The sequence below is a fragment of the Microtus pennsylvanicus genome, chromosome 11, assembly GCF_037038515.1.
Source record: "Microtus pennsylvanicus isolate mMicPen1 chromosome 11, mMicPen1.hap1, whole genome shotgun sequence".
NCBI lineage: Eukaryota > Metazoa > Chordata > Mammalia > Rodentia > Cricetidae > Microtus > Microtus pennsylvanicus.
This window is the reverse complement of record NC_134589.1, coordinates 50,247,571-50,272,884: the sequence shown is the minus strand read 5'-3', so window position 1 is coordinate 50,272,884 and position 25,314 is coordinate 50,247,571. Positions and strand designations below refer to the sequence as shown.

Here is a 25,314-nt window from a genome sequence, read left to right as displayed (position 1 = left end):
ATGATAAAGGTCTTGGAGAGGTTAGGGATATAAGCATGATACCTAAATATAATAAAAGCAATATACAACAACCAACAGCTATCATCAAATTAAGTGGAGAAAAACTCCAAGCCATTCCACTAAAATAAAGAACAAGATAAGGCTGTCCACTCTCACCATAGTTCTTCAACACAGTGCTTGAAGTTCTAGCGATAGCAGTAAGAGAACATAAGGAGATCAAGAGGATTCGAATTGGAAAGGAAGAAGTTAAATTTTCGTTATTTGCAGACGATATGATAGTGTACATCAGTGACCCCTAAAATTCTTCCAAAGAACTTCTACAACTGATAAATACCTTCAGTGATGTGGCAGGATACAAGATCAACTCAAAAAAATCAGTAGTCCTCTTATACACAAATGATAGAGAAACAGAAAGGGAAATCAGAGAAACTTCACTTTTCATGATAGCCAAAAAAAGTATCTTGGGGTAGGGGCTGGAGAGATGGCTCAGAGGTTAAGAGCACTGGCTCTTCTTCCAGAGGTCCTGAGTTCAATTCCCAGCAACCACGTGGTGGCTCACAACCATCTGTACTGAGATTTGGAGCCCTCTTCTGGCATGCAGGCATACACTGAGGCAGAATGTTGTATACATAATAAATAAATAAATCTTTTTTAAAAAAGTATCTTGGGGTAACACTAACCAAGGAAGTGAAAGAACTATTTGACACTAACTTTAAGGCTTTGAAGAAAGAAATTGAAGAGGATACCAGAAAATGGAAGGATCTCCCATGTTCTTGGATGGGTAAGATCAACATAGTAAAAATGACAACTCTACCAAAGACAATCTATAAATTCAACACAATCCCCTTCAAAATAGCAACAAAATTCTTCACTGACCTTGAGAGAACAATAATCAACATTATATGACAAAAAGCCCAGGATATCCAAAACAATCTTATACAATAAAGGAACTTCCGGAGGCATTGCCATCCCTGACTTCAAACTCTATTACAGAGCTACAGTAATGAAAACAGCTTGGTATTGGCATAAAAACAGAGATGTCGACCAATGGAATCAAATTGAAGACCCGGATATTAACCAACAAACTTATGAACACCTGATTTTCAACAAAGGAAGAAAGAAAGCATCTTCAACAAATGGTGCTGGCATAACTGGATGTCAACCTGCAGAAGAATGAAAATTGATCCATATCTATCACCATGCACAAAACTCAAATCCAAATGGATGAAAGACCTTAAAATAAATCCGACCACACTGAACCTGATAGAAGAGAAAGTGGGAAATAGACTGCAACGCATGGGCACAGGAAACCACTTCCTACATATAACCCCAGTAGCACAACATTGAATAAATGGGACCTCTTGAAACTGAGAAGCTTCTGTAAAGTAAAGGACACTGTTAAGACAAAAAGGCATCCTAATGAATGGGAGAAGATCGTCACCAATCCCGCATCAGACAAAGGTCTGATCTTTAAAATATATAAAGAACTCAAGAAACTAGACTGTAAAAGGCTAATGAACCCAATTATAAAATGGGGCACTGATCTGAACAGAGAATTCTCCACAGAAGAAGTTCAAATGGCCAAAAGACACTTAAAGTCATGCTCAACCTGCTTAGCTATCAGGGAAATGCAAATCAAAACAACTTGAGATTCTACCTTACACCTGTCAGAATAGCTAAAATCAAAAACACTAATGATAGCCTATGCTGGACAGGATGTGAAGTAAGGGGAACACTCATCCATTGCTGGTGGGAATGCAAACTTGTGCAACCACTTTGGAAATCAGTGTGGGGGTTTCTCAGGAAATTGGTAATCAGCCTACCTCAGGATCCAGCAATACCATTCTTGGAAATATACCTAAAAGATGCCCAATCATACTACAAAAGCATTTGTTCAACTATGTTTATAGCAGCATTATTTGTAATAGCCAGAACCTGGAAAGAACCTACATGCCCCTCAATGGAAGAATGGATGAAGAAAGTGTGGAATATATATACATTAGAGTACTACTCAGTGGTAAAAAAAATAATGATATCTTGAATTTTGCATGCTAATGGATGGAAATAGGAAACACTTTACTGAGTGAGATAACCCAGATGCAAAAAGATGAATATGATATGTGCTCACTCATTAGTGGACTCTAGCCATAAAAAAAGGACATTAAGTCTATAGTTCACAAGCCTAGAAAGCCAAATAACAAGATCTATCCAAAGAAAAACATATATAAATCCTCCTGGAAATTGGAAACAAACAAGATTGCTGGGCAAAAGTTAGGAGCATGGGAGTTGGGGTAGGGGTGGGGCTGGGGTTGGGGGAAGGGGTGAGGGGGAGAGGGAAGGGAGAAGGGAAAGACTAGGGAGAGCTTGGGGGAATGGGAGGGTGGAGATGGAGGAAGGGCAGATATAGGAGCAGGGAAGAAGATATCTACGTTAAGGGAGCCATTTTAGGGTTGGCAAGAGACTTGTTTCTAGAGGGGATCCCAGGTGTCCACGGGGATGTCCCCAGCTAGGTCCTTGGGCAACGGAGGAGAGGGTGCCTGAACTGTCCTTGCCCCAGTATCACACCGATGTTTATCTTGAATATCACCATAGAATCTTCATCTGGCGACAAGATGGAGATAGAGACAGAGAATCTCATCAGTTCCATGGACTGAGCTCTCAAGGTCCAGTTGGAGGGAGAAGACGAGCAAGGAAGTCAGGACCGTGAGGGGTTGGTCCACCCTCTGAGACAGTTGCCTGTTCTAATGGGAGCTCACAAAATCCAGCTGGACGGGGACTGAACGAGCATGTGATCAAACCAGACTCTCTGATTGTGGCTGACAATGGGGGCTGACAGAGAAGCTATTGATAAAGGCACTGGGACTTGATTTTACTGCATGTACTAGTGTTTTGGGATGCTAGTCTATTTGAACGTACTGTTTCCTAGGCCTGGATGTAGGGGGAGGGCCTTGGACTTTCCACAGGGCTCTCTCAAGCAGGGAGGGGATGGAGAAGGGTGAGTGGAGGAGTGGGAGGGGAATGGGAGGAAGGGAGAAAGTGTAAATTTTTGAATGGAAAAATAAAAATAACACTTTTAAAAAAGCAGTGGTAGCAGTGTGCCCACCGTCTTTCTAAAGGCTCCTACTTCTGGCTGCTAGACTCTGTTCCTGGTTGTGCAGCGGACTGTTGTCTAGGACAGTGATCTGTAAGTTTTCCCCTTAAATGAATAACCCTTTTATTAATCATAATTCTAAACTAGTATGGGGTTATCTTGTGACTTACATCATCACTGATGGGAGTGCGAATTGATACAGCGACTTTGGAAATCAGTATGGGGATTTTTTGGGCAATTAGGAAACAATCTACCTCAAGACCCAGCAATATCACTTTGGGGCATATACCCAAAGACACCTCAATCATACCTAAAGTACATATGCTCAATTATGTTCATAGCAGCATTATTCATAATAGCCAGAACCTGGAAATAACCTAGATGCCCCTCAACCGAAGAATGGATAAAGAAAATGTGGTACAGTTACACAATGGTGTACTACTCAGTGATAAAAAATAATGATATCTTTAAATTTTCAGGCAAATGGATGGATCTAGAAAAATCCATATTGAGTGAGGCAACCCAGACACAGAAAGACAAATATAATATGTACTCACTCATAAGGGGCTTTTAGACATAAAGCAAAAAAAAAAATACCAAACTAGCCCAGAGTCCACCAGCCCAGAGAACGCAGACCACAAAGAGGACCCTAGAAGAGACATACATGGATCTAATGTACATGGAACGTAGATAAAGACAAGATCTTCTGAGTAAATTGGGAGCATGTGGGTCACAGGAGAGTGTAGAAGGGGAGCGGGGAGGAGGAAGGGAAGTGGAGAAAAATGAATAACACAATAAAAACAAGGAAGGTTGAAATCCATTGCCTAAGGAGCTTATGTGTTCCTTGTTGGATGCTTTCAGCGAACTAGCTCAGGCAAATTTTCTCCCATTTTAACATTTCTCCTAATAAAGTAGTTTATTTTATTGAAAAGAAAGTTCTACAAGAATCCTTCTAAAGTTATTCAAAACAAAGCCAAAAAATCATATCAAACAAACAAACAAAACCCCAATGACCATAGAAATAGGAGCACTTCAAAACTCCTTCTAAGAAGCCAGTACAACTCAAACATGTAAACTAATAAACACACACACACATGAACCACACAACAAAACAAAAATTTATCAAAAGCTACATGCCAATTTCCCTAATGAACATAGATGAAAAAATTCTTAAGAAACATGCAGTGATATTTCACTTGTACATTATTAAATAAAGCAAGCCTGAACATCAGAGAGTTAAACCCCTAGTCATCCTTACAGGACCACTCCCACAGGGTATTTAAGTGGGCTCCCAGAGGAGGAACATGTGGTCCCAGATTTGGCATGTGGCCCCCAGTTTTCTGTCTCCCCTGCCATGCTCTCGGCCACCTGAAAGTGCAGCATTTAATAAATCATAGGCATTTTAATTCAGTTTGTTTTGACCTAATTGGATTTCTTTGTGCCGGCCTTATGATTTTTTCCTAAGAATATGAGCCAGTGGCTGGGAGTTTTGCTTTTCTGACTTTCAGGTTGAACCTCATTATCTGTCTCTGTGGTTTTAAAAAATTGTGTTACATTAATGTAAATAACCGGTTATTAGGAAGAAAGTGACCAGAATAGGGAGTGGCACAATAAGGAGGTATGGTTTATTTTGGATGACATGTGTAACTGTGGAGGTGGGCTTTGAGGTCTCTTATGCTCAAGCTGTGTCCATGTGAACACAGACTCCTACTGCCTGCAGATCAAGATGTAGAATTCTCAACATCTTCTCCACATGTTTGACTGAATGCCACCATCTCCCACCATGATGATAATAAACTGAACCTCTGACAATTTTAAGGCAGCCCCAATTAAATGATCATGTGTATAGGAGTTGCCTTGGTCATATTGTCTCTTTACAGCAACAGAAACCCCAAGACTCTATATAAACTAATTAAGATAATAAATCATATAAATGGGTCTAAAGAAAAATTACATGATTATCTCAGTAGATGTATAAAAAGTCTTAGACAAAACTCAAAATTCCTTCATGAGAAAAGTTGTACAGAGAACAATATCAAAGGACCCATACTTCAACACAATGAATGCTCTTTAGAACAAACACAGAGTCAACATTTTCCTAAATGGAGAAAGATCTCAAAGTAATCCTATTAAAATCATGAATAAGATATGGTTGTCCACTATTCTCATTCCTTTACTTTCTTTAAAATATTTTTTCTCATTTTACTTTTTATTCTATGTGTAATTATGTTTTGCCTGTATACATGTCTATGCAGTGCCTTCAAAGGTCAGAAGAGATTGTCAGATACCCGGGGAACTGAACTTACAGACAATTGTGAGCTGTCATGTGTGTGCTGGGAATTAAATCCAGGTTTTCTGAAAGAACAGCCAGTGGTCTCAAATACAGAGATACTTTTCCAGCACTCCCAAATTTCTTTTCAATATAGTGCTCAAAGCAGTAGCTGGAGCAATAAGAGAAGGAAATTAAATGGAAACAAGTAGGAAAAGAAGCCAAATTCTCTCTATTTACACATGATATGACATTATACATGTCTTTGCTTCACTTTAAGAAGCTCATCTCACCTGAGCAGTGAATTAAGACTTTCAGCTGGAGGCCACCTTGTTCCAGGAGCTTCCTAATTGGGGTTGTACCTACTTACCCTGATACCCTTCTCCAGTCTTATGGAGAGCATGATGCTCTTGCGGTGCTGCAGGGAAAGGGTCCTGCTCTGGGAACACGAAGTTCCCACACCTATGCTGGTGTATTCTACTCTGTTGTGTGAGTCTCCAGTTCTTTTGAGCTGTAGCTCCCTCATATAGGACTCTGACCTCATGTCCCACAGGGATAGGTAGCATCCTACAATGTAGTTCAGATTGTCTCAAGCTCAGATTATTCCTGATTAATTTCACCTGTTCTGGTATTATAGGACTATATCCACAACGAGTTAATAATCTTATATTTGAAAACTTAATATTTTCGTATTGTTGGATCCAAGACTTCAAGGTGGGTATAGTGTCTAAGAGACAGAGAGATTCTGACAAACTTCTTGGGTGCTGAGGTACATATTTCAAATAATAAGTGGCATTTGTGAGCTAGGAAGGAAGGTGAGCATATTTAAAACACAATTCTGATAGACAATGAAATATGAACATGGAAGCTTGTGATTGAGTGAAATTGTTTCAGGGGAACAACTTGGAAGCTTGGAATAGTGATGACGAGAATTGGGAGAACAATATGGCTGGTAACCTTTAGGAGGAACATTTTTAGGGAGAGAGATATGATCAGGAGAATATCTGCTATAATATTATCAGTGGAGTCCTCTATAAGGCCCGGGTGCAAGGGCCTTCGTGTGTGCAGCTTGATTTCGTGAGATCTGCACCTGTTGGAGAGGTGGTAGTGGGAGAAAGGGTGAGCAGTACTCTGATAATGAAAATGAGACATAATCTGTAGAAGGACTTTTTACATGTCTCACAATAAATGATGCAAAGGTGATATCTAGGAGTGACGGCTTTTGGCTTTGTAGTTTTATTCTGAAGGCTTATTGTAGCCAGGGAAGTATGCACTTTGAAGGGAGAGACAAGGGTTATGTGTGGGCAGGACTTTCACAGAGTAGCACCAGGATGAAAGAGTAGGAAGTAGTTTCCCATGTCCCTGCATCTGTCCCTATGTGCTATGAGCTTGGAAAAGTTAACCTCTCCCTCTAGACCATGAGCACTGAAGAGGGGGTGCTATTTCGGTGCTGGTAAAGAGGAAGAGGCAAGGGTGTTGCCTGCATAAGTTAAAATAAGGGAAGTTAGACTAACGCTGAGGCAAGAGCTTTCCCTGTCTTTAGGGTATATCTCAAGGGAAGAGAACTTCTTGGAAATCTAGGAGCTGCATGACCCTTGAAATTTCAGAACCCACTCATATTTTGATTGAACTATGGGTGACATTTGGACTAGGTTTACTTTGGATAACCATGGATTTCCAGTTTCTTCAAGGATCAAATGCAACTTGGGTACTACCGAGCCCAGAGGGATCATCTCTAGCCTGTGACTCTTAGCATTCCTCCATGTCTCCTCTGATTTTACATTTGAGTTGCTTGTCCCAGGTCCCCATACAGTGGCAGGCTCACCTGTAAGAACCTCCTTCTATGTTATGTGGACTAGAAGTCCCATTCCCAGCTGTCAGCTCTGCTTACATTAGGCTATGAATCCAGAGATGTCAGGTTCTCATTTATCAAGTCCCTTACCTGACATCAGAGTTTCTCTCAGACTTCTTAAATTTAAGTACAGTCGTTTTAAGGAGCTTTGGAGGGTAATCTGATCCACGGAGGGTGTGATTGATGAGCCTGGAAATGATGAAGAAAGGTTCATGAGAAGAAACAGTGGTTGTGTTTGTCAGAGGGGCAACAGTGGGAATCAGGGTCAAGGCAGGGGTCCTATCTGCTTACCCTCATATTCTTCTCCTCAGCCTCTTACAGGTAAGGCAGGGACACAGCCCTCTACTGGGACCCTGCCATTCACACACCCATTCTAGTACTCTAGTACTTTGTGTGAGTCGCCATTCCTCTCTGAGCCTCAGCTTCCTCATGTGGGTCCCACAGGGATAGGTAGCATCTTACTGTATAGTTCAGGATTGCCATGAAGTCTGGTTCTTCCTGAATTAATTTCATTGGTTCTGATACATTAGGAATATATCCAGGACCAATAAGCATTCTTATTTTTGTGGACTTACGCCCATTAGACAGAAAGATTCTGAGAAACTTCTCGGGGGCTTATGTACACATTTCAAGCAATAGCTGACACTAAGTGGCACCTTAGGGAGGAAGGTGAGAGTCTTCAAAACACAGTTTTATTACGCAGTGAAATTTGAGCATGGAACTTTGGGAAGGAGTGGAATTATTTTAATGGAAGAATGTGAATGATGAGAATAGTGACAAAAAATGAGAGAAGAAACCTTTGGATAGCATAGGGGCAAGTTTTTTTGTGGCAAGAGAGACACGAACAATCTAATCTCCACCAAAATATCATCCCTGGAGTCTTCCCTAAGCCCCAAGTGCAAGGATCTTCTTGTGTTCAGCTTGAAGATGTGAGATCTGCACATGCTGTAGAGGTGGCATCAGAACAAAGGCTGAGCAGTGTGAATGCTCAGATAATGAAACCGAGATACTCTCTCTGGAATGGCCTTTTCTAAGACACACATTAAATGATGTCAAGGTCACAACTAGGGGTGATGGCTTTTGAATCTGTTGTCTCCGTACTTAAGCCTTGCTGTGTGAGATGATTCAGAATTAATTTTGAAGTTAATACAAGGTGTGGGCAGGACTCTCAGAAAGCAGCAGCGGGATGGAGGCTGAGAAAATCTTTCCTCAGACTCCCATTGTTCTGGATTCCACCCATGCATGTATCTCTGTGTGCTGGGAGCTTGGACAAGTTAACCTCTCTCTCTAAACCTTGTGCACCGGAGAAAGGTGGCGACTTTGATGCTTGAGAAGAGGAAGAGGCCATGTGTGGCCTGGGTTCATTGAAATAAAGGAAGCCAGACTGAAGGGAATAGACCATCTTGGAACTTCAGGACCTGTATGATCCCTGACATTTCAGAACCCACTCATGCTCTGCACTGAACTCTGGGTGCCCTTTGGACTGTGCTCACGTCTGTCCCCCATGGGTTCTAGGTTCTTCATGTGTCATGTGTAACTATAGAACTGCCGGGCCCAGTCGGGTCATATCTAGCCTGTTTTCTTGTGTGTGACTTAAAAGTTGCATTCCTCGGTGTCTCCTCTGATCTTCCATTTTAGTTGTGTCTCCCAGATCCCCATACAGGTAGAGGCTCACCTGTGAAGAGCCACCATCTTTGTGGACTAGAATTCCATTCCCAGCTGCCAGCTCGGTTTAAGTTTAATTCTGAATCCAGACTCCTCAGTTCTCATTAAACAAGCCCCTTACCTGACATCAGAATTTCTCTCAGATTTTCAAGCACTGAGCTCAGTAGTTGTAAGGAGTCTTGGATGGTAGTTGGATCCATGTAGCGTGTTATTGTTGAACCTGGAAAAGATGAAGAAAGGGGCCATTGGAAGAGACAGTGGTTGTGTGATTGTCAGAGTGCCAGCAGTAGGCTTCAGGGGAATAAGAGCGAAGTTCTTACAAGCTTACCCGCATACCCTTCTCCAGTCTCACGGAAAGAATGATGATCTTTTAGGTGATGCAGGGACATGGTCCTGTCCTGCATGCAACCATGAAGCTTATACACCAATGCTAGTCTACCCTAGTCCATTGTGGAAGTCTCCATTCCTCTCTGAGCCTTAACTCCCTCATGTGAATCTCTAACTTCATGTCACACAGGGGTAAGTAGCACCTTACTGTCTACTTTAGATTTGCCTGAAGCTCAGATTTTTCTCTGCATTAATTTCATTGGTTCTGATACTTTGGGAATATGCCCAGGACTGGTTACTAATGTTAGTTTTGAAGTCTTATGATTAGTTCTTAGTGTTTGATTCAAAACTTCAAGGTATGTATAGCATCCATCAGGCAGAAATGTTCTGAGAATCTTCTTGGGAACTGAGGTGCCTTTTCCCAAAAATAGCTGACAATTTCTAAGAGGCATCTTAGGGTGGAAGGTGAGAGTCTTTAAAAAACAGTTTTGATACACAATGAAAATGAGCATGGAAGATCTGGATGTAGTGGAATTATTTTAATGGAATAAGTTGAAAGATGGGAACAGTGTGTAAAAAAATGAGAGAAGGAACCAGTTTTTAGCATAGGAGCTTTATGTCAGGAGAGACATGAACAGTCTAATGTGCTGCCAGACAATCAGTGAAGTCTTCCCTAAGCCCCATGTGCAAGAACCTTCTGGTGTGCAGCCTGAAGATGTAAATCTGCACCTGTTGAGGAGGTGGCAGCAGAACAAAGGGTGAGAAGCATCAGTGATCAGATATTGAAACTGAGACACCATCTGGTCCATGGCTTTTTCATGATAGACATTAGATGGTGCCAAGGTATCAATGAAGGGCAATGACTTTAGACTCTGTAGTCTTCATTCTCAAAGCTTATGGTGGGGGAAGGAAGAATGGACTTTGAGGGGAGAGAAAACGGTTAGGTGTTTGCAGGACTTTCACAGAGTAGAAGCAGGATGAATGTGGAAGAAATTCTTCCCCAGGTTCCTATTTTTCTGTACTTAAGGCCTGCATGTGTCACTATGTGCTGTGAGCCTGAACAAGTTAACTTCTCTTTCAAGACACTGTGCACTGAAGAGAGTTGGCTACTTTGATGTCTGAGAAAGGGAAGAAGCAATGGTGCTGCCTGATAAGTTGGAGTAAGGGAAGTCAGACTCAAGCTGAGCCAGGAGCCTTCCTTCTACTTGGGAGTCCACCTCAAGGGAAGAGAACTTCTTGGAACTTCAAGAGCTGCATGACTCTGAGATTCCAGAATCCACTCAAATTTTGAACTGATCCCTGGGTTCTATTTGGGCTAGCCTCACTGTTGACCACCACAGGTTCCAGTTTCTTCATGTGTCAAATGCAACTTAAGCACTACAGGTCCCAAGAGAATATTGCTAGCCTGTGATTCTTAGCATTCTTCCATGTCTCCTTGGACCTTTCATTTTAGTTACCTGTCCCAGGCCTCCATGCAGGTGGAGGCTCACCTGTGAAGAACCACCATCTATGTGGCCTAGAATTCTCATTCTCAGCTTCCAGCTTAGCTTAAATTTAGTTCTGAATACAAATTTGTCAGGTCCCCAATTAACAAGCTTCTTACCTGACATCAGAATTTGTCTCAGCTTTTCAAGCCTTGAGTTCAGTAGACGTAACGAGCCTTTGATGGTAGTGGGAATCATGTAGCTTGTGAATCCTGAGCCTGGAAACAATGAATAAAGTGACAAGCAGAGAGGCAATTGTTGTGTGATTGTTAGAGAACAGGGCTAGGATTCGGAGCAGCAGTACTGGGGTCCTTCAATATCACCTTCATACCCTTCTCCAGTCTCATGGAGAGAATGATGCTCTTGGACCTGCTTCAGTGACAGGTTCTCACACTGGGACCATGAAGTGCACACACCTATGTTGGTCTCCTCTAGTCTTATGTGTGAGTCTCCATTCCTCTCTGACCCTCAGTTTCTTCATGGGGTTTCTAAGCTTATGTACCACAGAGACAGGTAGCATCTTACTATGTAGTTCAGAACTAGGCTTAAGCTTAGATTCTTCCTGCATTAATTTCACATGTTCAGGATTCATAGGAATATGTCCACTACAAGTCCATAATCATATTTTGAAGCTTTATAATTTTCCTTAGCCTTTATTCTAAAATTTCAAGGTAGATATTAATGTCCATCAGACAGAGCGATTCTGAAAAACTTCTTAGGGACTTAGGCACATATCTCAAGCAATAGCTGACAGGTTTTAAGTGGCATCTTTGGGAGGAAGTTGAGACTGTTTAAAACACATTTTTATTACACAATGAAATTTGAACATGGACGTTCTGGATGGGGTGAACTTGTTTTAATGGAACAACTTGGAAGCTGGGAATAGTGAGGAAAAGAAATGAGAGAAGGAATCTTTTGGTAGCATAGCAGGAAACTTTTTGAGAAGAGAGATACTTGAACAGTCTAATCTCTGCTACGGTATCATCAGTGGAGTCTTCCCTATGGCCTGTGTGTAAGGATTTCCTTATGTGCTGCTTGAAGATGTGAGATCTGCACATACTGGAGAGATGGCATCTGAATGAAGGGTGAGCAATGTGAATGCTCAGATAATGAAATAGAGATACTGTCTTGGGAATGGCCTTTTCCAAGACGCACGTTAAAGGATTCTTAGGTAACAATTGGGGTGATGGCTTTTGACTCTGTAGTCTTCATTCTCAAGCCTTAATGTAAGCTTGGGTAAGAATAGACTTTGAATGGAAGGAAAGGTTTTGATGTGGGCAGGACTTTCACAGAGTAGCAGTAGAACTCTTAGAACTTCTGGAGTTGCAGCACCCCTGGGAATTCAGAAGCCACTCATACTTTGACCTGAACTCTGGGTGACAGCTGGGCTAGGCTCACTGATGACCCCCATGGGTTACAGATTCTTCATGTGTCAGATGAAAATTCTGCATTGCAGATCCCAGAGGCATCATTTCTAGTCTGGGATACTTAACATTTTGCCATAGCTCCTTTGACCATTGACTTCCCAGGTCCCCATACAGGTAGACTCTAGCCTGTGAAGGACCACCATCTATATGGAGTATAAGTCGCATTCCCTGCTGACTGTTCAGTTTATTTTGGTTCTAAATCCAGAGTCATAAGATTCTCAATTAACAAGCTCCTTACCTGACATCAGAATTTGTCTCAGATTTCCAAGGTCTGAGCTCAGTAGTTGTAAGGAGTCCCGGAGGGCAGTGGGATCCACTTTGAGTGTTGTGGATGAGCCTGAAAGATGAAGAAAGAGACATGGAAAGAGACAGTGTTTGTGTGATTGTTTAAGAACCAGCAGTTGGAGCCAGGGTAGCAGCTCTGGGATCCTACCTGCTTACCCTCATACCCTTTACCACTCTCTCATGGAGAGAATGATGATCTTACACCTGCTTCAGGGACATGTCCTACATGGAGACCATGAAGTTCATACACCAATGCTGGTCTACTCTGTTACTTTGTGTGAATCTTCATTCTTCTCTGAGATTCAGCTCTCCCATTGTGGGTCTCTGACTTTATGTTGCACAGGGATAGATAGTATCTTATTGTGTAGTTCAGACTTGCCTCAAGATCAGATTATTCCTGCACTAATTTCATACATTTTGGGATTACAGGAATATGTTCAGGGCCAGTTAGTAGTCTTATTTTTGATGCCTCTAATTCGTTTATGTTTGATCTAAAACTTCAAGGTGGGTGTATGATCTATAAGACAGAGCAATTCTGAGAGAATTCTTGGGGACTCAGGTACATATTTCAAATAATAGCTGACAGTTACTAAGTGGCATCTCAGGGAGGAAGGTGAGAGTCTTTAAAACACAGTTTTGATACACAATGAAAATGAGCATGGACATCAGGGAAGTAGTGGAACTGTTTTAATAAAACAAGTAGGAAGGTGGAAATAGTGAGGGAAAGAAGTGAGAGAAGGAACCTGTTGTTAGCATAGGAAAAAGCTTTGTGACAAGAGAGACATGAACAGTCTAATGTGATGCAATTTATCAGTGGAGTCTTCCCTAAGCCCCATGAGCAAGAGCCTTCTTGTGTGCAGCCTGAAGATGTAAATCTTCACCTATTGAAGAGGTGGCAGCAGAACAAAGGGTGAGCAACATCAATGCTCAGATAATGAAAATGGGACATAATTTCTGGAATGGCTTTTTATAAGACCAACATTAAATGATGCCAAGGTGACAACTAGGAGTGGTGGCATTTTTTAAAAATGGCCTTATTGAGCTATGTGATTTTCTGCACTCTCCTCTCTTCCTCTCCCCTCTTTCTCCTCTCTCCCATGGTCTCCATGCTCCCAATTTACTTAGGAGATCTTGTCATTTTCTACTTCTTATGTAGATTATATTCATGTATGTCTCACTTAGGGTCCTCTTTGTCGTCTAGGTTCTCTGGGATTGTGAATTGTATGGTGTTTTTTCTTTGCTTTATGTCTAAAAGTCACTTATGAATGAGTACATATGATGTTTGTCTTTCTGGGTCTGGGTTACCTCACTCAATATGAACTTTTCTAGATCTATCAATTTGCCCACATATTTTAAGATGTCATTTTTTTCCAGCTATGTAGTACTCCATTGTGTAAATGTACCACATTTTCCTTATCCATTCTTCACAAGAGAGGCATTTAGGTTGTTTCCAGATTCTGGCTATGTTATGAACATAGTTGAGCACATGTACTTTTGGTATGATTGATGTTCCCTTGAGTATATACCCAAAAGCAGTATTTCTGGGTCTTAAGGAAGATTGTTTCCCAATTTTCTGAGAAATCGTTATACTGATATCTAAAGAGGCTGTACCAGCTTGCCATCCCACCAGCAATGCAGCAGTGTTCCCTTGACCCCACATCCTCTCCTGCTTATGTTTTGATCATTGCCATTATTACTGGTGTAAGATGAAAGGGGTGACGGCTTTTGACAATGCAGTCTTCAAAGCTTATTGTGGGGAAGGAAGAATGGACTTTGAAGGGAGAGAGAAGGTTAGGTATGGGCAGGACTTTCACAAGGTGGTAGCAGGATGGTGTGGAGGAAGGGTTTTATTGCTCTAGATATTTTCTCTGTGTATCTCTGTGTGCTGTGAGTCAGGACAAGTTAACATCTCTTTCCGGACCTAGTTCACTTGAAAGGGTTGGCCTGTTTCATGTTTTAAAAGAGGAAGACACAAGGGTGTGGCCTGTATAAGTTGAAATATGGGAAGTCAGGCTGAAGCCAAGGCAGGAGTCTACTGTCTCCCTGGTTCTGTCTAAAGGAAGAAACCTTCTTAGAACTTCTGGAGCTGTATTATCCTCGATATTTCAGAACCCACTCATATATTGAGCTGAACTCTGGGTGACATTTGTGCAAGGCTCACTGCTGACCCCCATGGGTTCCTCTTTCTTCATGTGTCAAGTGCAGCTTCAGCACTGCATAGCCGAGAGACATCATTTCTAGCCGGTGACTCTTAATATTCCTCCATCAGTCTTCTGATTGTTCATTTTAGTTGCAGGACCCACACAGGTGAAGGCTCAGCTGTGAAGAACCCCCATCTATGTGGACTAGAAGTCCCAGCATAGCTGCCAGCTCAGATACATTTGGTTCTGAATCCAGACTTCCCATGCTCCTTTAGTGGTATACTATTTGTGTTTTAATAAACAAAGCTTTCCTGAAGATCAGAGTGCAAAGCAGCCATACTAGTTAGATATACAAGCAAGGGAGTGGTGGCACACACCTTTAATTCCAGGACTTGGGAGACAGAGGCAGATGGATCTCTGTTAGTTCAAAGCCACCCTGGGCTACACAAGATAGGATCTGTCTAAATGAGAAAGAGAGCACACACAAAAGTGATCCCAGCACTAAGGAGGTCGAGGCAGAAGCGATATGACAAGACAGAGAGAGGAATATGAAGGGGAAGAGACAGGAACTCAGTGGACTGTGAAGTCTTCAGGATTCGTGGATACAGGATCTTGCCCATTTCAGTCTGGGGTAGAGGTAAAAGCTAGTGGCTAATTGCTTTGCTTTTCTGATATTCAGGTTGAGCCCTAGTATCTGTCTCTTGATTTTTATTATTTGTGTTGCAGGTTCCCTTTTAACAAGCCCCTTACCTGACATCAGAATTTGTCTCAGGTTATTAAGGTTTGAGCTCAGAAGTTGCAAGGAGTCTTCAAGGGTAGTTGGATCCACATAGGGTGTGATTGTTGAACCTGAAAATGATGAAGAAAGTGCAATGGGAAGGGGTAGTGGTTGTGTGATTGTCAGAGAAGCAGCAGGAAGAGTCAGGGCAATAAGGCTGGGTCCTACCTCCTTACCCTCATACCCTTCTCCACTCTCTCATGGAGAGAATGATGCTCTTACACCGGATGCAGGGTCACCTTCCTTCACCGGGACCATGAGTTCACACACTAATGCTGTTCTACTCTATTTTGTGTGAGTCTCCACTTTCCTCTCTAAGCCTCAGCTCCCTCATGTGGCTCTCTGATTTTATGTCCCGCCAGGATAGGTAGCATCTTACTGTGTAGTTCAGGCTTGCCTTAAGCTCAGATTCTTCTTGCATTAATTTCACAAGTTTTGGGATTATAGGAATATTTTCACAACTAGTTAACAACCTCATTTTTGATGCCTTATTATTTCTTAGTATTTGATCTAAAACTTAAAAGTTGGGCATACTGTATTAGAAAGAGTGATTCTGAGAAAATTTTGGGGGGCTCATGTACATATTTACTATAATAGCTGACAGTTACTAAGTAGCATCCTGGGGAGGAAGATCAGAATGTTTAAAACACAGTTTTGATACACAATGAAACTTGAGCATGGAAGTTAGTGATGGAGAGGAATTATTTGAATAGAATAGCTTAAAAGCTGTGAATAGTGAGAATAAACGAGGAAGGAAGAGACATGAACAAGAGGAAGATTCATTGGGGACAGATACTCAGCTACACAGCAGTCTACAAAGTAATTAGTAAAGAAAGGTAAACTCCCAGAGGCAGTAGATAGACTGGATAATTTACGAAAAGCTGGCTAGAAACAAAAAAAATGCTGAGGTCAGCCATTTGTAAGTCAGAAAAAGACTGTAGATTTATTTGGGAACTGGGTGGGAGCCCCTGCCAAAGAGCTAAAGAATAAAGAAACATCCTATAACACAGGTTCTGACAAATTTCTAGCGGGCTGAAGCACACATTTCAAGTTGTTACTGATGGTTACTTAGTAAGTGGCATCCTTGGGAGGAAAGTGAGAGTCTCTAAAACACAGGTTTGAATCATAATTAAATGCAATTAGAAAGGTCAAGATGGAGGGGAATTATTTTAAATGGAACAGCAGGGAAGTTCTGTGAGACAGGTCTAATCTCTTTCAAAATGTCCTTAGACATAATGACTTTATTCCTATCACACAGTAAGTAAAATCAGTGTGATCATCAAAGGCAAGGGACTTTGACTCTATAGTCAACATTTTCAAAGCTTAATGTGGGGTAAAAATAATGAACTTTAAAATGAAGAACGAGGGTTAGGCAGGACTTCACACTGTAGCACTAGGTTGAAAGAGGTGTCTCCCATTTCCCAGGTACTGAGCGTTCTCTGGATTGCAGCCCTGTGTCTGTCTCTGTGTGCTTTAAGCTAGAACAAGTTTACTTCTCTCTCTAAACCTTGTGCAATGGATAGAGGAGGCTACTTTCATGCTTGAGAAAAGGAAGCAGCAAGGGTGTGTGTTGTGGCTTAATCCTTTTGTACACTGTAAAGATAAGTTTTTTTGCTAAGTCCTTTTCTAATTAGTTCAATAAAATTGGTTTAATCAATAAAAGTAAAATAAATAAAGGTGAATGGCCAATAGTCAGGCTGGAAGAGGTTAGGTGGAACTTCCAGGGAGAAAGAAAGAAGAGGAGATGGATCTAGGTGCACGAGAGATGCCAGAGGACACGGGTACAAAGCAGGAGGTTCAAGATGGAAGAGAGGTAAAAAGTAGTGAGGCAAAACAAAGATTAATATAAATTGGTTAATTTAAGATCTAATAGTGTAAGCCCAAGCTATACATTGAGGTTTTATAATTAATAACAAGTCTCCATGTTGTTTTTGGTGAGCTGGTGGTCAAAGGAAAATCTGTCTACAAATATGGCCCCCGTAAAAAGAATGAAGTCAGTAGCAGAAAATGACTGAAGCTGAGGCAGGAGCCTGCCCTCTTCTCTTTGTCCATCTCAAGGAGCAGAAACCTTCTTGGGTCATCAGAACCTCCATGACTCCCTTAGATCTTCAGTGCACACTCATATTTTGAGCTGAATTCTGGGTGCCAGGTGGGTTAGACTCACTGCTGACCCTCATGGTTTCCAGATTGTTCTTGTGTCAAATGCAACTTCAGCATTGCATAGTATAGTGGAGCCTCTCTAGTCTGTGACCCTTAGCTCTCCACCATGGCTTCACTGTATTCAAGTCCCTTGTTCAGGTCCCCACACAGATGGGTGGTCACTTGTGAAGAGCCACTACCTATGTGGACTTTAAGTTCCTTTCACAGCTTCAAGTTTAGTTCATCTTCATTTCTGCACACAGGCTGCTCATGTTCCCCACTGTGAGTGTCACGGAGGCTGATGGCCTAACACAGTGGTTTTCGTGAGATGCCTGGCTAAGGGACTCCATGTTAAGATCTGCCCTAGAGCCTGAAATAAGGAGCCCTGGGAAGGAGACAGCTGTGTGGCTGTCAGTAAGTTAGATATGGGAGCCTGGGGAACAAAACTGGGGGCCTTACTCCTTACCCCTATAGCCATCTTCACTGTCACATGGCAAGAATGATGCTCTCAGAGTTCCTGATGAGGAAAGAACCTTCTCTGGGACCATGAAGTTCACACTGCCCTGGTTCTATATTAGTCCTCTGTGTGAGTGTCTAGTCTTCTCTGTGAGCCTCAGCTCCTTCATGTGGGGCTCTGAGCTTCTGTCCCACAGGGTTGGAAACTATAATAACAGCACCTGCAGTTATATTGACTTGTACTTATAATACCTGAACATTAACTGAATACTGTACTGTTTAATAAGTAACGTGGATTATCACTTTACTCCCCAAACCCAAGGAAACAGGTTTTTACCTCCCTCCTGTTTCTTAAATGGAGACATGGAGGCTGAGGGCTGTAAAGTAACTTGTCCAGGGTGGTCGAGCCATGACTGGAGTCTGCCTCTGCCAAACTTCAGTCTGGGTTTGTAACTTAAGTGTCACCAAGCTCTCCTTTTGGGGACTGACTTGAACCCTGTGCTCCTCCCTTTCAGAGCCATCCTGAATACCAGCCTCTCCCCACTCCTGAAGCTTCAGAGTGCTCCTTCCCAGGGGCCTGAGAATGCACTCCTCTAGCTGAGGGTATGGGGCTCTAAGGTTCACTTAGTTCTTTCTGCATGCTTTCTGGTTCCAGGCTGTCCTGGGCCTGTGAATCCTTCTGACAGGTGATTAGCCTGCCCATGGAAACCCTGGCAGGAGGGCTCAGTGGTGATGGAGGAGTTACAGTAGCGGTGGGTTGGGGTCCTTATTGTACTTACTTTTTGTCAAGTCCTTCTCTGCTGGGGTTTTGGTCTGCTGAGGCTCCGGATTCATCTGCTCCCCCCACTTCTGGGTGGAACCCACGACCTGTTGGCCCTTTTGCTGAGCCTCCTCTGCGCCACTTGTCTTCTTGGACTGAACTTCTTCCATGGTGATGGTGCTTGGTTGTGCAGCTCTTGCTGGCAGAGCTTTGCTTTTCCCTTTTGTTGTTGCTCAGAACAGGAGGCCAGTGGATCCCGGTCTCTGACAACCGTTTCCACTCTGGGAAAGGGTGTTTGATCAGAACCCATGGAGAAGATCGGGAAAAGAAAGAACAGAACAAGCATTACAGGGAGATGGTCCTCTGATCACAACAACTGAAGGACTCCAGTCTCTCCTGGGGATGGAGATTGTGTGCCCAGGTGCAGGCGTTTGGACTTTATAGGGCAAAAGAGGGGGCTCTGGGAGGAAGGTTTATCAGCGCATGTGTTCTTTATGGATTCTTGAATGATCTTGGCAGATGTTCTTGGCACTACATCGGCTTTCCTGTCAGGGAAGTTATTCTGAGTTGGGTTTTCCCAGCTATCTAAGGTTTCTTCTCTTAGGTCATTAACGTCATTTATCTAACACTGAGGACCCATTATAAGAAGGGGGTATATTTTCTCATTGTCTGCTTCCAGCAGGAGGGGGAAGGCAGAGGTCAGGCTAGGCTCTATTCCTAGGGTTTATGGGGCATAGGTTTGGGTGACTTCATCAACCAGGAAAAGAGTTTTAAGTTGATCTGCTGCAGTGGGTTCTGTGATTGCTGTCATTCATTCCCAGAGGAACCTTTAAAAACTGTTAATTACAGGGCTAAGTTGAGTATAATGAGACTCAAGAAAGGGGACTCACTAATCTCCTTCCCAATGTACCCATTGTCCTAACATGAACCTAGTGATGGCAGTGACTTGATCCAGGAGGAACTTGTGTGAAACTTTTAAATGACAGAAGAATGGAGGAGGAGGAAAGGAGAGATCAAGGGGAGGAGCCAGAGTGTAAGGGAACAAAAGCTCACCCTTAGGAAGATGATGGTCACCGAATCTTTGTCTGGTCCTTAATTAAGTATGTGGTCCCTCTCGACCAGCTTGGGTTTGTTGGTGCAGAATCCGCACTGTTCCTGGAGGAGAGCACAGTTCCTACCACCAGCAACAGACAGGAGATCTAGGTCTCTAACTTTGAAGAACCACAGCAGCAAAGACTTTGCCCAGGCTAGCTATGGAAAGTGATGGATGTAGCTTTCTTTTGACATTAGCCACTTTCCCCAGAAAATAGTTTATATGATACTGTATGCTTTAACAAATTTCATGGCATAAGTCATCTTAGGCAAGTCCTGCTGGGCCCAGCGACTGCTTTTGTCTTCTTTATTTATCATTCTCAGGCTTCCCACTTAACACCTCCCCACTCACGACCCTTATACCTGCAGGTTCATGAAAGACAGGAGAGAGGAGGGTGCAGAATAGGCTATGACAGGAGCAGACACATGGAACATACAGGGAAATCCAGCGACCTTCCACCCACCAGGGCTGGCCTGCAGATTCTCCAAGCAGGGGTGGAGCCTGGGCCCGGGCTCTCAGGACAAGGTCCCCCATGTCTGCCGCAGTGTGCCTTAGTGCATTTATCGTCCCATAACTCAAATAGTTCGGTGGACTCTGTTGGTCCCACTACTCACCCTGCTCTCTGATGCGTGCTTCCCTGGCCCAGGCTTCTCAGTTAGTAAGAGTAGTTTTGAAAGTGAAAGAGACCCAGCTCCTTCAGGAAGCCAGGCAGGCATCAGAGTCTGCGCAGATGGCAGATGGTCTTCCTCTGGACCCTGTGAGTGGAGGTTGTGCAATGTTCAGCTGGGTTTCCTTTTATGAATTCTCTGCAGAAGCCTGGGCTGGAGGAGGAGTCAGACTTGAGAGCTTCAGCCAGGCCTGCAGAGTCCCCGCCTGCTGAGTGCAGGACTCAGGTCTGAGTCTCACTTCTTTCAGCCAATAAAGCAGAGTATCCCAGTTCAGCAGAATCTCCTGGAGCTCCCAGGTTTGTGCTCTGGATCTCTGGACTCTCTCTCCTCCCTGTAGCCTGCCCAGCCCACAGGCTCTTCATTTCAGGAAGTGGTTCTTAGGCCCAAACCCCGTGTATTTTTTTTTTAACTCCTGAAGTCTTGGGTTGATGTCTTTGGTGCATTTGGAGTTGAGTGCACTACAGGGTGAGAGCAGAGGAAGGTTCTTTACATGCAGACATCCAGTTTATCAGCACCACGTGTCAGCAAGGCTTTCTCTTTGCCAGTGAATAAATACTTTAGTCACCAATGAGTAATTTTTGCTTGTCATTACACTTTAAAACAACAACAACAACAAAAATCCTTTATTTTTATCATCTGAAACTTTTTCCATCCAAAACATTGTTATTCAATAAATTGTTTTAAGCTGGGACATATGTGGCAAGTTATTTAAGACATACATTAAAATAATCTCAGGCAATGTTATTATAGAATGAAAACCTTGCCAGAACACATGATTACCTTAAAAAAAAATCACTGCTGAATTTATAAATCTTAGTCTGTTTTGATAAGGTGTAATTTCAGAAGTTTGAAAACTATACCCTTGCTACATTTTTAATTGCTCCTGAACTGTTTATAACTTAAGAAAAGAAAATAAACAGCAAATAAAATTAAAATTCTCGAGTTTAAATAACCTGAAAATATGTTTGAAAAAGCAGTTTATTATATGTATTTTCACACTTAGTTTGAATCTGCCATCTAGTGTATAGTCTCATTTGCATATACTGAGCTATTTGTTGACCACAACTGTGGTGTGACTTTTCTGGGGAGATTAACATCTGCCCTAACTTCTGACCTTTCCACTGCCCAAAGACTGACTCATTAAGTTCATCTCAATGAATAGAAAAGAATTTGTTAGGGATTACTCATAGAGCAATTGAGAGACCACAGGAATTTGCATGGACCCCTCCCCTGAAGATGCCACACCCTCTCTTACCTAGCTCCTTTTACCTTGAGCTCTGTCTGTCCCTCAAGTGATGGAAACTTTGGTTCTTAGTGCAACTTAGTGTGAAAGCAGCAGAGGAGACCCCAGGCTAACTATATGTTCACGTCTATTCAGTCTGCCCATGTCCGTGTCAGGGGCTCTGCTGTAGGGCAGCACTGTCCATATAGGAAACGGTCACTTGTTTCACTGCAGTCATGCGTGTTGGGCGCCTCAGTCAGTCTTGCTGCAAGATGGAGGTGATGAGGATTCAGAGGTCTGTGTCATTCACCAGCTGTGTCCAGACCAAGCATGGCTGCCGTAACTGGAAGGAACCCCTGCACACATGTTAAAGTAAATTCTTCACGGCCATGGATTGTAATGCAACCATGAACCTATGGCAGCTTCTGCCACTAGACAATGGACAAGAATATAGGATCAAGGACTAACACTGTGACGAAGAGTGATAAAGAAATCGTTGATGGACTTCTAGGATTTGATGATCTTGTCAATACGGTGTCACAGTTTAAAATTACACCAGAAGAAGAAGGATAGAAAATTATATTTAGTCGTATCAGGTCTAACAGTTCGTTTTCTGGATTGGACCTCCTAGAAAGACCTTCACTATCTGTATTTTTTCCAGAGACCATGGTATTGGTGGTCAGTGCTGCTGCCCTAGGCCATGATGAAACCTGAGGTCAATGCAGAGATCTGTGGTCTATGCTGCCACCTGAAACAATTTCGATGTCTGTGGTCCATGTTGTGGATGCAGGCCATGTTTGGGTCATTGATCCTACTGCAGCCAGTGGTTGTTCTGACATCTGAGGCCCATGTAACCACTGAGGGCCATGTGGACGTGCGCTGTCTGTGCCACTGTCAGAAGCCATGTTGATATCCATGGGCCCTGGGCCTGCTGAAGGCCATGTTGATGTGGGTGTTCTTTGAGGTCTTCTGGGGTCATGTGGATGTCTGTTGTCTGTGCCGTTACCAGAGGCCATGTTGATGTCCGTGGGCCTGGCTGTCACTGCGGTCCATAGTGGTGTTCATGGCCCATGTTACCCCAGAGGCCATGTTGACAGCTTTTCCCGTGCTGCTGATAAAGACTGTGATGGTGTCTGTGCTCTCTGCTTCAGCAGAGGGCCGTCCTGTCGTCTGTTGTCTGCACTCCCACAGGACATCAAGAGGAAGTTCCCGGAAAGTGCTGAGTCCGTAGACCAGGTGGGGATGTTCCTAGCAGTGCTATTGCCAGAAACCAAGTAGAAGCCCATGATTCATGATCCCACTGACTGTAAAGGGCAAGGAAGCTACTTTTACAGTGATATTGATTACTGCAGATTCACGGTTTTGAAACAGGGACATAGATGTTTCTGTGACTCATATTTTTTCCTTTCCTTAATTTTTCAACCTTCCTTCCCTTTCTTTCCTTTCTTTCTTCTTCTTCATTTTTGGTGGGGGAGGTTAGAATGCTGGGAGGATATTCATGCAGGGACTGGGAAGTCAGTGTGATTGGGCTGCATTATGGAAATTCCCAAATAAGCAATACAAATATTATGTTGGAAAATATAAAGAAACACATTTGAGGAGTCAAGAGCCAAAGATTGTGGTTTTTAATTTTGCAATGTTTCTCCTGGAGGACACAAAATGTTAAATAAAAAATTTTATAATGTAAGAAAGGACAGGCATGAGAATGCAGCCAGGCCTCCACTCCACAATGAAGAAGGAGGTGCCCTTTGCTCTCTGTTGTGACTATTGGTATTGGTTCACACTGCCAAAGACATTTTATTGACAGGGAAGCCACAGCTGGAAACTTGACACAAAAAACTTGTCACTAATGTATTTTAACAGTAAAAAATAGAAAAAGCTGTGAATGTACCAGTATGTGATTGAAGCAACCAAACACTTGACCACTGTCCAGGTGACATGTCCTTTGGAGGACCCAAGTTGAGGACCTCAGGTATGGGGACTGTGTCAGTGTGGATTTGCTGCTGGACACAGAGTCTGTCCTGTCATAACTTGTTTCTCAGAGCATCCTAACCACACCAGCAGAAGGCCTGGGTTACCTAGAGCACTCTGTGTTCCAGCACATAGCCAGAAGAAAGGAATGTGAACTTCTTTTTATATACCAATAATTCATGAAATGAAATTAGTATACCTAAATATATTTCATTTTGTATATCTTTTAAGAAACTCAGACTTAAATTTATATTTACAAATTGGTATTGATATTGTTGTTGGTTTTTTTCTCTTTGCTCTTCTGGTTCTTTAGGAGGTCAACTAGCTAGCTTCAAAATATATCACATGGAGGCTTAATCTTTTTTTTGTTTGTTTGTTTTTTGAGACAGGGTTTCTCTCTCGCTTTTGGAGGAAGCTTATTCTTACTTCTATGCCCTGCCCTAGCTTGCTTTGTTTCTAACCAGCTTTTCTTAACTAAGTTATTCCGTCTACCTTTTGCCTCTGGGTTTTACCTTTTTCTATTTCTGTATATCTTCCTTTACTTCTTACTCTATGGCTTGCTATATAGGTGGGTGGCTGGCCCCTGGCGTCCTCCTTTTCTTCTTTTTTCCCTAGATCTTTGATCCTTTCCTCCCAGATTTCTCCTTCTACTTATTCTTTCTGCCTGCCAGCCATGCCTATCCTTTCTCCTGCCTTGCTGTTGGTCGTTCAGCTCTTTATTAGACAAATCAGGGGTTTTAGACAGGCAAAGTAGCACAGCTTCACAGAGTTAAACAAATGCAACCTAAAAGAATGCAGCACACCTTTGAATCATTAAAACAAATATTCCATAGCATAAATAAACGTAGCACAACTTCCACTAATATTCTACAGCATGATATTTTAGCATTTTCTCTTATTTACAAAGAAACCCAAGGTTTTATATCTGTTGTATACATTTAAGAGCCTTGAGTTCCCTTGTAATATCCAACTATTTAGTTTTATTTCCAAACTCCCAATGAAGTCAATGTAGCAGAAAGGAAGGTCAAAACATGGAATTATCTCTTATCAAATAAAACCCTAGAGAAAGAAGTCTTGGGAGAAGCTTTCTGCCTGTGACAACATGAAGGGTAGGCATGACAATAAGAAAAATACTGTGTCCTAAGAGATAAAGAGAGGGAGAACTTCAGAGATTCCCACAGGCTGAGCTAGCACACCTGCGGAGTCCAGAGGAGAAGATGGGAGGCACTGAGAAGCCAGGATAACAGAATAACAGCTTTGGTTATGAGTCTGGGAAGTAGGGGACCAGAAACGTGATCCAGAGGGTATCCAGACAGCCTGGGCAAAGAAACTGGTAGGCCTACCCTTGTGGCAAACATACCATCATGAACATTGAGTCCTACTTTGGTAGATGGGTGAGCAATAAAGAGGAATCCCAATTTGTCATTCTTTTATATGTTTGTCTTTGTGTGTGAATGTGTGTACATTTGTGTGTGTGTGTGTGTGTATGTGTGTGTCTTTGAATGTATATCTGTCTGATTATGGTGCTGGGAGTAGAATTCTGTGCCTATGCAATAGCAGCAAGGCTCTTAATCACAGTCTTATGTCTGCCCCTCATTTTAAAATTGTACCATCAGTTAGTTCCCTTTTTCCTTCCTTCCTTCCTTCCTTCCTTCCTTCCTTCCTTCCTTCCTTCCTTCCTTCCTT

The 25,314-nt window shown here is 42.6% G+C and overlaps 1 protein-coding gene across 3 annotated transcripts in view; it reads right to left on the bottom strand.

The window, feature by feature from the left end:
- The window catches only part of LOC142860484 (NACHT, LRR and PYD domains-containing protein 1a-like), a 66,686-nt gene extending 45,925 nt beyond the window's left edge, over positions 1 to 20,761 (bottom strand). For 2 of the 3 annotated variants that reach the window (XM_075991806.1, XM_075991808.1), the window contains exons 1-8: positions 20,382 to 20,760; positions 19,728 to 19,829; positions 18,694 to 18,955; positions 15,292 to 15,390; positions 12,354 to 12,452; positions 10,808 to 10,906; positions 8,999 to 9,097; positions 7,303 to 7,401 (exon numbers count right to left, since the gene is read on the bottom strand). In XM_075991806.1, the coding sequence (XP_075847921.1) occupies positions 7,303 to 7,401; positions 8,999 to 9,097; positions 10,808 to 10,906; positions 12,354 to 12,452; positions 15,292 to 15,390; positions 18,694 to 18,844 (646 nt within the window). In that variant the 5' untranslated portion in view covers positions 18,845 to 18,955; positions 19,728 to 19,829; positions 20,382 to 20,760. Of the gene's footprint in view, positions 1 to 7,302; positions 7,402 to 8,998; positions 9,098 to 10,807; positions 10,907 to 12,353; positions 12,453 to 15,291; positions 15,391 to 18,693; positions 18,956 to 19,727; positions 19,830 to 20,381 lie in introns of all 3 variants that reach the window. The other variant, XM_075991807.1, reaches the window with a different exon arrangement.
- Positions 20,762 to 25,314: the final 4,553 nt, after the last annotated feature.